The 16,475-nt window shown below is 45.5% G+C and overlaps 1 protein-coding gene across 5 annotated transcripts in view; it reads left to right on the forward strand.

Annotated features, from left to right (window-relative positions):
• Positions 1 to 16,475, forward strand: part of LOC146833886 (ADAMTS-like protein 2) — a 255,455-nt gene that overhangs the window by 93,269 nt on the left and 145,711 nt on the right. For 2 of the 5 annotated variants that reach the window (XM_085601779.1, XM_085601781.1), the window contains exons 3-7: positions 1,692 to 1,767; positions 4,698 to 4,800; positions 5,866 to 6,011; positions 6,767 to 6,890; positions 7,968 to 8,048. In XM_085601779.1, the coding sequence (XP_085457905.1) occupies positions 1,692 to 1,767; positions 4,698 to 4,800; positions 5,866 to 6,011; positions 6,767 to 6,890; positions 7,968 to 8,048 (530 nt within the window). Of the gene's footprint in view, positions 1 to 1,691; positions 1,768 to 4,697; positions 4,801 to 5,860; positions 6,012 to 6,766; positions 6,891 to 7,967; positions 8,049 to 16,475 lie in introns of those variants that run through there. The other 3 variants (XM_085601784.1, XM_085601782.1, XM_085601783.1) reach the window with 3 other exon arrangements.

Genomic DNA, 16,475 nt, shown 5'->3' on the forward strand with positions numbered 1-16,475 from the left:
GTTCTTATGGGTACTTTCTGTTTTTGAATTTTTTTTTTTTGTAAAAGAGGGAGATGTGTTGTAATGTTACTTACTGACAGTCAGCTGTGCTTAAGGTTGGTGCTGACATCCCTGTGTTCTAGAATGTGAGAGCTCTTGTGGCTCAGGAAAGAATCTAGTGGGTGAGGTACTGAAGGAGTGAGAGGCAGTTGGGTGGCTGAGCTGTTGAATCTACCTACTTGTGAATAAACATCCTTGGAAGATCTACCTGCTGTCCGCACTTCATTCAAGGAAGATTATACCATTTAACACCATCACATCCTTATGAAGAGTGAGAGAGGTACAAACTTTCACCAGGCAAGAAGACACATGGACAGAGTAGTGATGAGGACAGATCCAACATTTGTTCTGAAACTAATATCAAACATCCATCTTAACCAGTCTATAGAGCTGTTCTTCCAACCCGTATTGTAAGAAGAAAGAGCACTTCATACACTGGACGTGAAGAGGGCAGTGATGTGCTACTTACAAGAAATAAAGCTATACAGAAAGGGAAGTGCTTTCTTTGTAGCAGCTAGCAAAGGTTTGCTGTTAAACAAGGGAACTGCTGCAAGGTGGTTATTCAAAAGAATCTAGATATGCTGTAAGAGAGTAAAAGTAGCTTTGCAAGAGAAACCAAGCGCGCACTCAACATGGAAGAAGGCAGCAACTTTGGCTTTCATTGTCAATGTGTCGATAATAATGTTAGCAAGGTAGCCACATGGTTGTCTGTACACTCGTTTTTCAAGCACTACTGTGCGGATGTTCAAGGTAACAAAGAAGCGCAAGTGGACAACAAGTACTCTAACATCTGTTCACAAACACACACTCAGTTTAAACCAACCTCCCGAAGGAAGGGAACACTGCTGAAAACTCTATGCGCAGCATGTGAATCCACAAAAGATTCACGCTAAAAAACGAAATGGTTCCTTACCTCAGGACGTAGTTTTGAAGCTTGAAAATGTTTCTGGATTCACATTTGACCTTCCCACGAAATGAGGTTGATTTGAAACATATATGAAGACAATAGAGACTCATCTCTGGGAAGCCAAACAACACTAGTAAATCGCAGGGGAAAAAATAAGAATCTGAAGATGGTGACCACTTGCAGGGGCTTTCATGGCAAATGTGTGACTCCATTGAAAGATGGTCACGGCACCAAATGGTGGTCGACATCAACAACACCCACACATTAACAAAAAGAAATGAACACTTGAGACCCAACCTCTAGGTGGCTGAATAATGCACAGTATGTAAATTCAGAAAGTTCTTCAAGATGCAAAACTACACCTGCAGTAGGGCAACCATTTTGTTCCATATAGATACATTCAACATTGTGGTAAGCAATATTTGGACTATAGTATTTTCGTTGGGTTGATCTATGGGGTACTCTTTAGTCTCAGTGGAAAATATGTGGGATCTAACATTGAAGCAGTTCTTTGAATTGACTGTATACCTTCTGTGAGCTTTGTCATCTGATGTCTTGCTGTTGCAGTTGCTTTTTGTTTAATGTGAGAAGTGAATTCTGTCCCCTTGTTGATAACAGTGATACTCCTCCCTGAGCTCTCAGTAGGAGGTGTGTGAGCACATTTGCGTTGTCTCGAGGTAGAAGTTTATCCTGGACGTCCGTGGATGGTGAAGAATATCCTACCCTTTCTCTTGTCTTCCCCTAGGCTTGGCGTGTCTCCAGGGTTGGACAGCTCGGTGTGCCTGGGTCAAACCAAACAGTACCAGCTGTGCCAGGAGCAGGTAAAACTGTATCTTGTACATGCATGTATTGTGGGCCACTGGCCAAAGACTGTGGTTCCTTCACCATGGGTGAAGGTGGTCTCTATATTCTTTGGGTCTGGGGCCACATGTCGTTCTCCTTGAGAGAGAGCGGACCTCCATGTTCTGGTATGCTTGTGTCTTCATTTTGTTCTGTGAAAAGGTTATTTTCTTCTCCTGTTATGGGAGGGTCATTATATAGTTTTTAGATCATGCTTTGTGATATAAGAAAACAATGCTTGATTTAAGCAAGGTATGGGTTCATTCACACCTCCAGTGATGCAGCGGGCAGCATCCTTCTGGCAAATATCCCCACCTCTTTGAGATATACGCTGAAGAGGAGGTCAGGATCAAAGAGCATTCAACTGAAAGCTTGCATTTTATTGTTGCTGTACCTGTGCCATACGAAGATGCAAAGCACCTTGGTTGAATATTATCGAGAAGTTAATTTCCATCCTTGTTATTTTTCAAGGCAAGACCTCTGGGTATCTTAGGAAGGCCCATCCTAGGCCTGCCTTACTTAAAGGATGCTTGTTACCAATACCTTTCCAAGGCCTACGGAAGGGACTATAGGCTTTATAGAATTGGTTACCTGGAAATCTGACATCAAAATTGCAGTGGGAAATCCTCCAACTCGGCAATATCAACCTCTGTAAGTAAGATTCAATTACCTTCAACCAGATAACATGCTCATCTACACTGAACCTAACCATAATACTGCCCTTTGCTTCAAATCAAGTAACCGTGATCTGATATTGCTTATCCTGAACCTGAATTAAATTAAATTATACTAAAATACAAATACATCAAATTGTATTAAATTAAATAGTATTATATTTAATTAAATAGTTTTATATTTGGTTCAGTTAGTAACCTTCACCTGTTCTCAAGGCTAAACCTTACCCAAATGATGTATTAAATGCCATTAAAATTAAATAAATACCGTTATATTAAATGAGATAATCATATTGTTACCCCAACCACCATACTAAATTAGAGCAATTGCAATAATTAACCTAAACCTCACTGCAATTCTAACTCTAACCAAAACCCTCAATAAAGTTAAATCAAAGAATAATAATTATATTAATTAAATTAGATTAAGTAATTTTAGCTTAATGCTTATGCTAACGCTAGAACATACCTTAGTCGATGTAGAGCACTCTCAGTACAAGTAGTGGTTATTCTAATGTAGTGATTCTGTGTTACGAATGAATCAGGTCTAGGTGCCCGCTCTCATCATGCTCTGTCATGCCCCCATTTGGGAGTTCAGGACATGGTCCCATCCCACTCCTTATTTCCCCACCCCTCCTCTTCTCAGTTTGCCCCCTTTTCTCCTTTCCCCCCTTAATTAATCCCATTGTCTTTTTTAATATATTTTCCATGAAAGGCTGAGGATGTTGGAATCCGTAGCAGGGCGCACACAGGCGCCCCGTTATGTAGTAGGAAGGGTAGCTGGTGGATGGGGGTCCCATCTCACCTGGGAGCATAGACTATTTGATGGACTTCATCTGATGTCAGAGAGATTGACTGGTGAGCTGTACATATAGCCAACATGAGCAAGTCCATTATGATAAAACTGACCTACAGAGAGAGTCACTAATATCAGGTATTAAGTTTACATCAAATAATAAAACATGACACAGTGCCAGACATACCGAACCCTGTTTTTGTTACAGTGCATCGAGGTAAAAATCAGCTTCATTTCAGTTTCTGTTGAAAACCCCCCAATTTAGTATTGTTTCAGTATTGTTGTCCTTCTATTTTTTAATATGTGAGGTGTAAAAACACTAATATCTCTATAACAGCCCCTTATGTTATGTTTTGAGCCTCACAACTATGTGGCTAGGTCCGTGCTACATAAATACATAAATAAAAATAGACCCGAAGATGTTGATCAACTGAGATCCATCTCGTTTCTGGCAGTTCACCTTCTTAACTCTGCCCTTCAGCACCAGGAGACTCTGAGGGGGAAAAGTTGTGTTGTGTAAATATCAACACTGATAGATACAGAAATGCATCAGTTGGAGGAGCATTGTGGCCCGGAGGTCAGCATCGTTTTGAAAAGTTACCAGCTGTTTTCCAGGTGTTAAAGAAGCAGTGGTTAGTTATGACGCTGCTCTTACCGGCCTCCTATCCACCTTTCTAGACACATATGAATCCATATTCATGATCAACAGATGTTGTGTGGATTCTGCTCAAAACATTTTTTCCCTCCAGAGAGGAGCCACTATTTCTGGGGAAGTCTCAACAGTAACCATTCTTTGTCCTTGAAAAGACGTAATTGGTTTAACAAGTTAAACCGTTTTCTATGTATGCTTAACGTGAAGATGTCCGTCACAGCAATTTCTGCTCATATCACTCACTGATTCTTCCTAATAAGTTCCTTAACACCCTGCTAGACTCATCTGTGTTCCCCAACAAATGAATCCCCACTTACCAACAATCTCTTGCATTCTGGCACACTTATCATCACTCGCTCTTCTTAGAGCTCACACACTATTTCTTTTGTTGAGTTCCAGGTCAAGACTTCTACCATGAATGAGAGGCCCCGATCCCTGTGTGAGAAATGCAGTCTATGTGAGAGGGCTGAAGCCCTGAGGGCATTAAGTGCGAGATCTTGAGTCTTAATTAAGGGGCCCAGTGGTGCGCCGGCTGAGAGGTCCTGATTTACCCCTTCAGTGAAAAGCCTCATTTTTGATTGAGAGCTCAGGAGGTGCCATACTCTATTCACTTCTAGCACCCTTGTTCTTCGGATTTTGGCCAGCGTTCTTATTGCTTGGCCCTCAACAGTGAGTAGGATGTTCTCAGTCTCCTTGTAAGAGACCCAACGCGTGTGAGCCTAGCCTCTCATTTGGCAGCCTTGCCTCTACGCTCTGACAGTGGATGTATGTGTGTTTGTTTTCTTGCAGGCATGTCCAGCGGATGCCATCAGCTTTAAGCAGCAGCAGTGTGCCTCCTTCAATGGCAAGGCCTTCGGGAAACACTACTACATCTGGACACCTCTCTATCCAGGTCAGTGCATAGCGTAGCTGTCTTTCAAGTAACCTTCTGCCCAATGCTTGATGCATGCAAGGGATCAGATGCGCAACTAGAGCCAAATTGTGTGTCTGTGTGTGTGTGTGGGGGCAGAGTGGAGATGCAGGGGCTCTTAGAAGGGGTGAAAAACAACAAAGCCTCGTTAACAAGTAAATGGTCTTTTAAAGAACTGTGAAGTACTCGGGTGCGGCTGTAATAAGACAAACGCCAGACCAGCCAGCCTACAGCAGCTCAAAAACTGTGTGTGTGCCTGGGGAGCTGTCTCAGTCCGGGCGGACACACACGACGGGGTGGGGGTGATGTAGCTCTTTTAACCCAGTGGGCGTTGCGCGCCTGCATGTGAGTGTGTGCCTGATGTGTGAATCCATGAAAGTACTAAGCGTGAATTGTGTGTATGAGTGTGTGTGCATGTCTTTTTGGATCCATGGCAGTTGAGATGACAGGATTAGAGTAGGATGTAAGTGGGGCCGCCGAGTTCACTGCTAGTCGGCCATCTTGCTGGCCACGCCCTCAACTCAAACCATTCTTGAACGACAGTTGCTTTCAGTTAAAAGCCAAATGAGCAGCACTTGCGGGATGTCTGTAAATCTAATGCTGACAACAATGCTAAACGTCATTAAGAAACTGAATATAACCAATTGGCATCCTCAATCTAAAGAGAGGACAAACGCTAAACTGAGCATTAAAAATATTGTTTTCTTCCACTAGTAATCTTGGGGTTCATCCCAGCTCACAACAGTGGCTGTTATGTCTGCGGCTGTAGGTGAGGCATCTGGAACTAGGGCTGCGAGGTCTAGGACTGTGTATGTGTGTAGTTGTTTGTGTGTGTGTGTGTGTGAGAGAGAGAGAGAGAGAGAGATAGCAATGCATCCTCTGCCTGTAACTAAGATGTCTAGGACTATGCATGTAGGGTCCAGAGCTATGGGTGTGAGTCGAGGGCTATGGCTGTGAGATCTTTGCTCCTGGAATTGAGGTGTAGGTGCCAGACCGCCAGTTTTTGCTCCTCTAAGTTCATGAATTGTGTTTCGTGACCCAGTACAGATGATTACACCAGTATCTCCAACAAGCCCTGCGACCTGCAGTGCACCACTGTGGGGGGAGAGAGGCAGCTGATGGTGCCGGCACAGGATGGCACCTCCTGCAAAGACCGTGCCTACCAAGGAGTCTGCATCAGCGGCAAGTGCGAGGTATTCAATAAGTATCCCATATGAGTGATGTCTGATTGGGAAAAAGGAAACACGCTTACTGTGGCATTAGCTCCATATTATCCAAGTAATACAGATGCTTTTTGTGGTGGTCCTCGCCAGCTGGGTTGCAAGGTCCTCATGGCTCTCAGGCATCTCACACCCTCGTAAAACCATGAAGGTACATTGTCTGTGTTTTACTTACCACCCTATTATCACCCTACATGCTGCATCTACTATCCTGGCAGCTGGATCATACCATTGTCTCAGCCTAAGGGACATGTTTACCCACTTTCCTGACTCATTTTCCATATTTCACGTGTTGCCTGGCATAATACCCAGCCTTAATTAGAACGCTGGAATGTTGAGCGCTCCATTGAAGACAACAGATTTCTCCGGGCTTCTAATGGCTGGTAGAAGCCCAGAGCATCACCATTCCAGTGGTTGTTCAAAGCAACAGCTGTTAACTAAGGCCTCACGGAGCCCAAGGGAATTTCAACCCCCTCGGGCTCCACGAGGCCTTTGTTTTACAAATTAGAACATTCTGCACTCTAGGGGCGGAATGTTCTAATAGCCTTAAAACCTTCGGCTCGGGCCTTTACACTGGAGCGGGTCTTTAATGGCCGGTAGAGCCAGAGGTCTATAAGGATATATTAATATCCTCATAAAATATCTATGCCCCACCAGCTGTTCTGGTACATTGCCCATGCCCTTATACCTCTTTTACTCTCTTTTTTCTCTCTTTTTCTTGTTACTAGCCTGTGGGATGCGATGGGAGGCTTCATTCCTCCAGGACGATGGATCGCTGTAGAGTGTGCGGCGGGGATGGCAGTGCCTGTTTCCGGGTCTCTGGCAGCTTCAGAAAGGGCATCTCACAGTTAGGTACTCAGGTTTCTATCATGGAATATGTCTGACTCCAGCATCTCCTTCTTGTCCTGTGCACACTGTTAGGAGTGGACGAGAGGAAAGAGGAAAGGTAGACACAGAGAAGGAGAAAGATAGGAGAAAGAGAAGAAAGAAAGTGAGAAAAAATTAACAGGGCCTGATGTACAAAGCCATTCCGCAGACGCAAAGCCACTGGGTTTGAAACCGCAAAATGGCTTTTTGTTTCCCAAACCCATTTTGCGATTCAGTAAGATGTTATTGAATTGTAAAATGTGCTCAGAAGCCTATAACAAATTGCTATTTAGAAGCGTCATGTTTAGGGCGTCCCACCAAATAGTGATTTATAATGCAACGTAACAGTGTTTTGTGACCAGAATCCGGTTGCAAAACATTGAAAAGTCACTGGTTCCCAAGTCGGGGGTAGTAGCTCATTCATGAATGTAAAGTAAAAGTTTGTTTGGGAATGGGCAGTGGTCCAGGGGACTACTACCAACTATTACACCCACTTTTTTTTTAAAGATACATTTTTTGTTAAATGCAGACACGTTTCATTTAAGGAAAACAGGTGGCATTTAAAGAAAAAAAGTACTTTATTGAAATGTTATCACAGACATGGTGGGCTGCTGACCTCAGCGGGACAAACGTTGAGATGATGATCTCCAGTCTTAGTGAGTACCATATATTCATGAGGTAGGAATTTTAAGAACTGACCAATTAATACTCCTGCCTGTTCTTAAAATTATATTCTCTGGTCGTAAATTGTGACCAGCATTTCGCGAAAAGTAAATTATACATCTGGCCCTAAGAGTGGGAGAGGATTGGGGGAAGGAGAAAGAGGTGGACTTAAGAGGAATGGAGAGATGAGTAAGGGTTAGGTATCGAAAGGGGATATTGAATCACTCTCTGATTGCATCATTAGTTGTGTAGGTGTGTGACTGAATGTTGTCAGTCTGTGGAAGTGTTGGGGGTGGGGAGGTTTTGGAAGCAATGGTGGTATCGTGACAGCAGTCGAGGTGTTGAAGACTGTGAAAAAGTCCTTCCATGATGTTCTGATATATGTTCCTCTCTTTGTAGGCTACGCACTGATCACCCACATCCCTGCTGGAGCGCTGGACATTCTGATCATTGAGCGCAGAAAGACCGAAAACATCTTAGGTAACCCATTGAGTGCTATGTACATGTTCTATGAAGATATTTACACTTTTAGCCATGTAACTACGCTCAGACCCCAAGATCCACACAGGCTTAGGTCTAAAGGATATAGGTAGGAGACGATTGGATAGGTTCACTAAAGGAGTAAATCGGACCTGGGGCGGATTCTCCATTAGGGCTCTGGGGCTGCGTACCCCCCCTGAAATTCATTCATATTCCAGTACAAATATTAAATAGATCGATTTATTTAGCAATACAATTGTATTTCTAAACAAATCGATGTATTTAATTCTGGGCTGTCTGTCCCAGGCTGTCTGCCCTGCCTCGCTCTGAAGCAGGAGACTGAAGCCAGGCAGTAAATCAACTTTCTGATCTGTGACGCATGAAGCAGGGCTTGTCCTAAAGCCCTTCATTGCCATTGTAGTCTATGGCAGTATCCTCTATAGGCCAGTGATGCTTTCAGTGTCATGGTTTCGGGCGTTGGAGTTCCGTCCCTGCGTGAGAGCAGCCGTCTGTCATTCACACGCATAGATCACACCTTTTCCCATTCGTCACACCTAGGACGTGTGTTTTGGTGCCTTGTTCTCAGTCATGGTAAGTTTTAGAATGGTAATCATCTGTTTTGTATATTGTGCTGAGACCCTTTGCCACGATAACCTCCCCCACTGTTACAGCCCAGGTTCTGGTTGCACAGCGCTAGCCTCCGTTAGAAGTTGAGCTGATTCATTTGTTCAAAAGATGAGCAGGCCATGGTTCTTGTTCCCTTGTGAAGTTGTTCTAGTATCCGAGGCAAGCGCAAAATGGGAGATATGTGCTTACAGTATACAGTTTTCTTCATGCCCTTAAGAACATTAATGCTAAAAACAGGGCTTGATATACAAACAATTAGTGTTAAAAACGTTAAGGCAATGCATGTCAGCGATTTAGTTTATCTCTTATTTCAAGTTTTACTTAATCTTGCCTTCCTCAAGAGTTAGCTATTTAATCATGTTGTGTTTCTGTATTTTTTTTCTGTGCATACTTTGAGTCGTTTTGGGAAAAAGGGGGTGGTGATGGACAGAGTTTCTGAATGATGCAGAATACTCTTACCAAGTCAAGAGATCATGGTTTTAATCCATCACCGTTTTTTAGCTCACTGCACCATCCCAGCTCAGAACCTGGCTACATGCAAATTAGTCTGTACCTGTCCCAGTGCATGATGGGAACAGGGCAAACCAAACTACCAAGCCAATTCTTATACTGGGAAGGAAACAAGCTTCCGGGGACCGGTTTCTGGCATCACAGCCTTCGTCGGCACGGCTTGCCTGAATCCTGATGGTGCAATGAGCAAGGGACTCGCGTCTGAGCATACCCTCCCACACTGAGTGTGGATAAAATCGATTTGGGAAAAAGGGGGTGGTGATGGACAGAGTTTCTGAATGATGCAGAATACTCTTACCAAGTCAAGAGATCATGGTTTTAATCCATCACCGTTTTTTAGCTCACTGCACCATCCCAGCTCAGAACCTGGCTACATGCAAATTAGTCTGTACCTGTCCCAGTGCATGATGGGAACAGGGCAAACCAAACTACCAAGCCAATTCTTATACTGGGAAGGAAACAAGCTTCCGGGGACCGGTTTCTGCCATCACAGCCTTCGTCGGCACGGCTTGCCTGAATCCTGATGGTGCAATGAGCAAGGGACTCACGTCTGAGCATACCCTCCCACACTGAGTGTGGATAAAATCGATTTGGGAAAAAGGGGGTGGTGATGGACAGAGTTTCTGAATGATGCAGAATACTCTTACCAAGTCAAGAGATCATGGTTTTAATCCATCACCGTTTTTTAGCTCACTGCACCATCCCAGCTCAGAACCTGGCTACATGCAAATTAGTCTGTACCTGTCCCAGTGCATGATGGGAACAGGGCAAACCAAACTACCAAGCCAATTCTTATACTGGGAAGGAAACAAGCTTCCGGGGACCGGTTTCTGGCATCACAGCCTTCGTCGGCACGGCTTGCCTGAATCCTGATGGTGCAATGAGCAAGGGACTCACGTCTGAGCATACCCTCCCACACTGAGTGTGGATAAAATCGATTTGGGAAAAAGGGGGTGGTGATGGACAGAGTTTCTGAATGATGCAGAATACTCTTACCAAGTCAAGAGATCATGGTTTTAATCCATCACCGTTTTTTAGCTCACTGCACCATCCCAGCTCAGAACCTGGCTACATGCAAATTAGTCTGTACCTGTCCCAGTGCATGATGGGAACAGGGCAAACCAAACTACCAAGCCAATTCTTATACTGGGAAGGAAACAAGCTTCCGGGGACCGGTTTCTGGCATCACAGCCTTCGTCGGCACGGCTTGCCTGAATCCTGATGGTGCAATGAGCAAGGGACTCACGTCTGAGCATACCCTCCCACACTGAGTGTGGATAAAATCGATTTGGGAAAAAGGGGGTGGTGATGGACAGAGTTTCTGAATGATGCAGAATACTCTTACCAAGTCAAGAGATCATGGTTTTAATCCATCACCGTTTTTTAGCTCACTGCACCATCCCAGCTCAGAACCTGGCTACATGCAAATTAGTCTGTACCTGTCCCAGTGCATGATGGGAACAGGGCAAACCAAACTACTAAGCCAATTCTTATACTGGGAAGGAAACAAGCTTCCGGGGACCGGTTTCTGGCATCACAGCCTTCGTCGGCACGGCTTGCATGAATCCTGATGGTGCAATGAGCAAGGGACTCACGTCTGAGCATACCCTCCCACACTGAGTGTGGATAAAATCGATTTGGGAAAAAGGGGGTGGTGATGGACAGAGTTTCTGAATGATGCAGAATACTCTTACCAAGTCAAGAGATCATGGTTTTAATCCATCACCGTTTTTTAGCTCACTGCACCATCCCAGCTCAGAACCTGGCTACATGCAAATTAGTCTGTACCTGTCCCAGTGCATGATGGGAACAGGGCAGTGTGGGAGGGTATGCTCAGACGTGAGTCCCTTGCTCATTGCACCATCAGGATTCAGGCAAGCCGGGCCGACGAAGGCTGTGATGCCAGAAACCGGTCCCCGGAAGCTTGTTTCCTTCCCAGTATAAGAATTGGCTTGGTAGTTTGGTTTGCCCTGTTCCCATCATGCACTGGGACAGGTACAGACTAATTTGCATGTAGCCAGGTTCTGAGCTGGGATGGTGCAGTGAGCTAAAAAACGGTGATGGATTAAAACCATGATCTCTTGACTTGGTAAGAGTATTCTGCATCATTCAGAAACTCTGTCCATCACCACCCCCTTTTTCCCAAATCGATTTTATCCACACTCAGTGTGGGAGGGTATGCTCAGACGTGAGTCCCTTGCTCATTGCACCATCAGGATTCAGGCAAGCCGGGCCGACGAAGGCTGTGATGCCAGAAACCGGTCCCCGGAAGCTTGTTTCCTTCCCAGTATAAGAATTGGCTTGGTAGTTTGGTTTGCCCTGTTCCCATCATGCACTGGGACAGGTACAGACTAATTTGCATGTAGCCAGGTTCTGAGCTGGGATGGTGCAGTGAGCTAAAAAACGGTGATGGATTAAAACCATGATCTCTTGACTTGGTAAGCGTATTCTGCATCATTCAGAAACTCTGTCCATCACCACCCCCTTTTTCCCAAATCGATTTTATCCAGCTCAGTGTGGGAGGGTATGCTCAGACGTGAGTCCCTTGCTCATTGCACCATCAGGATTCAGGCAAGCCGGGCCGACGAAGGCTGTGATGCCAGAAACCGGTCCCCGGAAGCTTGTTTCCTTCCCAATATAAGAATTGGCTTGGTAGTTTGGTTTGCCCTGTTCCCATCATGCACTGGGACAGGTACAGACTAATTTGCATGTAGCCAGGTTCTGAGCTGGGATGGTGCAGTGAGCTAAAAAACGGTGATGGATTAAAACCATGATCTCTTGACTTGGTAAGAGTATTCTGCATCATTCAGAAACTCTGTCCATCACCACCCCCTTTTTCCCAAATCGATTTTATCCACACTCAGTGTGGGAGGGTATGCTCAGACGTGAGTCCCGTGCTCATTGCACCATCAGGATTCAGGCAAGCCGGGCCGACGAAGGCTGTGATGCCAGAAACCGGTCCCCGGAAGCTTGTTTCCTTCCCAGTATAAGAATTGGCTTGGTAGTTTGGTTTGCCCTGTTCCCATCATGCACTGGGATAGGTACAGACTAATTTGCATGTAGCCAGGTTCTGAGCTGGGATGGTGCAGTGAGCTAAAAAACGGTGATGGATTAAAACCATGATCTCTTGACTTGGTAAGAGTATTCTGCATCATTCAGAAACTCTGTCCATCACCACCCCCTTTTTCCCAAATCGATTTTATCCACACTCAGTGTGGGAGGGTATGCTCAGACGTGAGTCCCTTGCTCATTGCACCATCAGGATTCAGGCAAGGCGGGCCGACGAAGGCTGTGATGCCAGAAACCGGTCCCCGGAAGCTTGTTTCCTTCCCAGTATAATAATTGGCTTGGTAGTTTGGTTTGCCCTGTTCCCATCATGCACTGGGACAGGTACAGACTAATTTGCATGTAGCCAGGTTCTGAGCTGGGATGGTGCAGTGAGCTAAAAAACGCTGATGGATTAAAACCATGATCTCTTGACTTGGTAAGAGTATTCTGCATCATTCAGAAACTCTGTCCATCACCACCCCCTTTTTCCCAAATCGATTTTATCCACACTCAGTGTGGGAGGGTATGCTCAGACGTGAGTCCCTTGCTCATTGCACCATCAGGATTCAGGCAAGCCGGGCCGACGAAGGCTGTGATGCCAGAAACCGGTCCCCGGAAGCTTGTTTCCTTCCCAGTATAAGAATTGGCTTGGTAGTTTGGTTTGCCCTGTTCCCATCATGCACTGGGACAGGTACAGACTAATTTGCATGTAGCCAGGTTCTGAGCTGGGATGGTGCAGTGAGCTAAAAAACGGTGATGGATTAAAACCATGATCTCTTGACTTGGTAAGAGTATTCTGCATCATTCAGAAACTCTGTCCATCACCACCCCCTTTTTCCCAAATCCATACTTTGAGTCGTGCCAGGTGTTTATGAGGGGCTTTGTTTGAGAGCTCTGAGGCTGAAGCCAGAGCAACGTGCCTGTCAGTGGGTTGGCCTCTCTGCAGAGCACACAGAACAATGGTCATGCATTCCAGTTGTAATTGCAATTCTGTGAACATGTGTGTGAAGGGGTGTACAAATGGCAAAATATTTACAGGGCAAAAGGAAATAAATTGCTCAAATGTGAGTGAGTGCAGTGTATGTTTGGAAGTGGTGAAGTGAGCGATATGCGAGGAAGTGCATTCGGGGAAGAGTGAAAATAAGTTGCTGAAGAGGAAAGCGAGGTAGTTAAACATGTGCAGATGGATGAGATGTGCATAGAAAAAAGACATACATATCTAACATAAAGCGCATATAACTGAAGGCCAAAACTCCGTCCACAGGCCTCACTACTATTAAAATTTCATAATTGAAACATTTTGAAGGTTAATTATTTATAACAAATCCTTGTTGTTACTCATTTATCTTAAACAGCTAACAACCATAGACAGAATGTGGTAAATGAAGATGAAGGGTAGCCAGTAGTAAGGTTTATTCTCAAAGTAGGAGTCTCAGGTTACAGGTAAAGAGGGTAGAAGGAAGCTACACCGGGAGCAGCATCCTTGCTGCTCAGCTCACGCACTCAACCAACACTCTCTCAAACCATGCACAAACCAGCAATCTAATTACATTACAGTTACTCTGGCTGAGCAGCAGGGGACATAACACTAAGGGGAGAATGCGTAGCATAGAAATGAAGATACCAGCCAAAGCCAATCGTACTGACAAGTTTTAGGTTAGGTCAGTTCTTGTGTTATATATCTGGATGCAATTTCATCTCAGAGAGAAACCAAACTAGCGGTTGGGTAGCACACTATGGCAATCCCCAAAATATATTTTACATGTTCCCTTTTAGAGAGCACCCACATTTTTCATCCCACTTAAAGACCTGTCTTCACATATTTCTATATGACTGATCAGCAACTGTGGATATTTGCCGGAGCCTAGTTAGAGCATTTTTTCCAAAGTTGATGCCACATGCAGTGCAAGACATGGGTAAGCACTCACTTCAACAGGCTGAAGTTGTCGCGTTGTACAATCTGCACTTACAGTAACTGTTGAACATATTAATGCAGTAAAATATAGCGCAGTTTTTAATGTGTTTAATCATTCAAGTCTATGCACCATTTGCCTGGACCCCACGTTTGTCCATTAAGCTTGCTCGTGTCGCTCACTACATAAAAGTCATACCAAACGTTTACGCCCAACAACTTTCAAATGTCACCAGCCAGCACTGGCTGTGACACTCGAGTTGTCTTGTTCTTATCCCACGCACTCTCTATGGCTTCCCTGGCGCTTACAATATCAGGAAATGGGGCCCAATATTGTAGGTGCATATCTGCTAATGCAGGTATGCCCTCACCTGTAGTATAGTGCACCCTGCCTTAGGGCTGTGAGGCCTGCTTAGAGGGCTGACATACCTATGCTATTAGGCAGTGGTAGCTGGCATGGCACCCAGGCAGGGTGCTATGTCGACTTTGTCGTTTTCTCCCTCACAGGGTCATGCAGGCTGCAAGGGCAGTGGCATTGTCCCAGTAAAGGGGGTCTCAATGGACCCTCTTCAGCCCCCAGGTCCTAGATACCATTTACTAGGGACTTACAGTGGGCAGAATTACCAATTGGGGGTTTGTTTTAGGGAAGGAGCACTGACACAGGGACCTGGTTGGCAGGGACCCTATGCACTACATTTGAAACCACATCAAAACAGGGTAAAACGTGTGGAGGGGCTAACCACGAAAAAGAGGCACTTTCTCACACTCGATGCCCACGCCGCTCATTAGAAAAGAAGAGCTAACAATGAAAGAGCGAGCTGTGACAGGAGAGCCGAGGAACTCACACTGTGAGTGGGTGATCGAGTGGTCATCAAAGATCGCCACCCAGGGTGAAAGTTTTGCACCCCTTTTGAGAAAGAGGCATGGGAAGTGGTGAAAATAAACGGGACCATGGTGTCGATGACGGAATGACAGTGATAATGGTGATCCCACATGGGAATAGGCCACAAGTGTGAATGGCCAGAGTCAGGAAGATGCTGGAGCTCACGCATGGGAGGATTCCTGCCGGAGTGATGGCTACACTCCAAGAATAGGGATTCCAGAAGACAGCCAGCCAAGGTCTAGTTGAGCACCTGTGGCCGCCCTTACCCCCTGTGAGCTAATCCCAGACATAGCCAGAGGCTGAGAGACTTTGTGTGTTGAAGACCTGTGCAGCATGCGACCGTGTGCTGAGACGACTGTATGTACCCAGAACCATGGTCATGGATGTCATCTTGTTTTATCAATTTCATATTTAGCTATTCAATGTTCCTGTCTTTCTTTTGTGAAAGGGTATAAGGGATGTAGTGAACCAGTCGGCCACTATGGTACGTTGGTTGTCGCACGCATCATGGAGGCCGGACAGAATAAATGAAGAGGCACTTGGCCACTCAAGGTCATGGTGCATGTACAGAATCCAGAGTGTGACTGTGTTTCATTGGGGGTGCGGTCAGGTATGGTAGGGGCCTAACAGAGTGTGGCACCCTGGCTTCTAACACTCCACTGACTACCATGAGACCAACTGGGTTTTTCGCCTCGCCTTTGACTACAAGAAGAACTTGAGGTATCTACGGTAAAGGCGCTGAACGTATATGAAGAAGGAGCAGCAATCTTTCTCAGAGGCAGACCCCTGACATTTTTGGAAAACGTGACCCTCTTGACATCGAAGAGGAGGAGGCAGGTCCTGCCAGGATTCTAGGGCCCAACCAGCACCTGTCTAATTGGGACACTGTCCTTGAACGTCTCTAGGGGAGTGTATCAAGATGGGGCATCCTCAGCATCGAAAAGAGCAGGGCCTCAAACAACGAAAGATCCGAGAGACCTGAGTATAATTCCAGTGAGGCAAAACCAGGGAGCAAAACCAGCATCACTAAATGCCTCCATACAGAGTCAAAGCACCGTTTTGGCTGGAGATGTGCATTAAGCCTCTTGGCGTTACTGGGAGAAGGCTTCAGAGTAGAGCAGGCCTCCGAAGAATGTCGTCAAGTCCCGTCAGTCGATGGCTCCCCCTTTACCGAAGGGTGGCAAACAACCTCAGTTGGAGCACCCATACTGCAGAAACTGGCGGGAGCTCTGAGCCTGCCAGAATTGGCTCTTTATTCACCGATAGACTGACAAAATCACTGCCAATCTACTCCCTTGGCGGCTGTTAACCACGTTTCCCCCGATTCTGAAGAATAGTAGGCTCATTTTGGAAGAAACATTTGTCTGTGACGCACCTTGACATCCCATGCCCAAGACGTATAGGAACCAACGCACAAGCCCACTACTCCGACCAAATACACCCAAGC

The sequence above is a fragment of the Triturus cristatus genome, chromosome 4_2 (genome assembly GCF_964204655.1).
Source record: "Triturus cristatus chromosome 4_2, aTriCri1.1, whole genome shotgun sequence".
In the NCBI taxonomy this organism is placed as follows: Eukaryota; Metazoa; Chordata; class Amphibia; order Caudata; family Salamandridae; genus Triturus; species Triturus cristatus.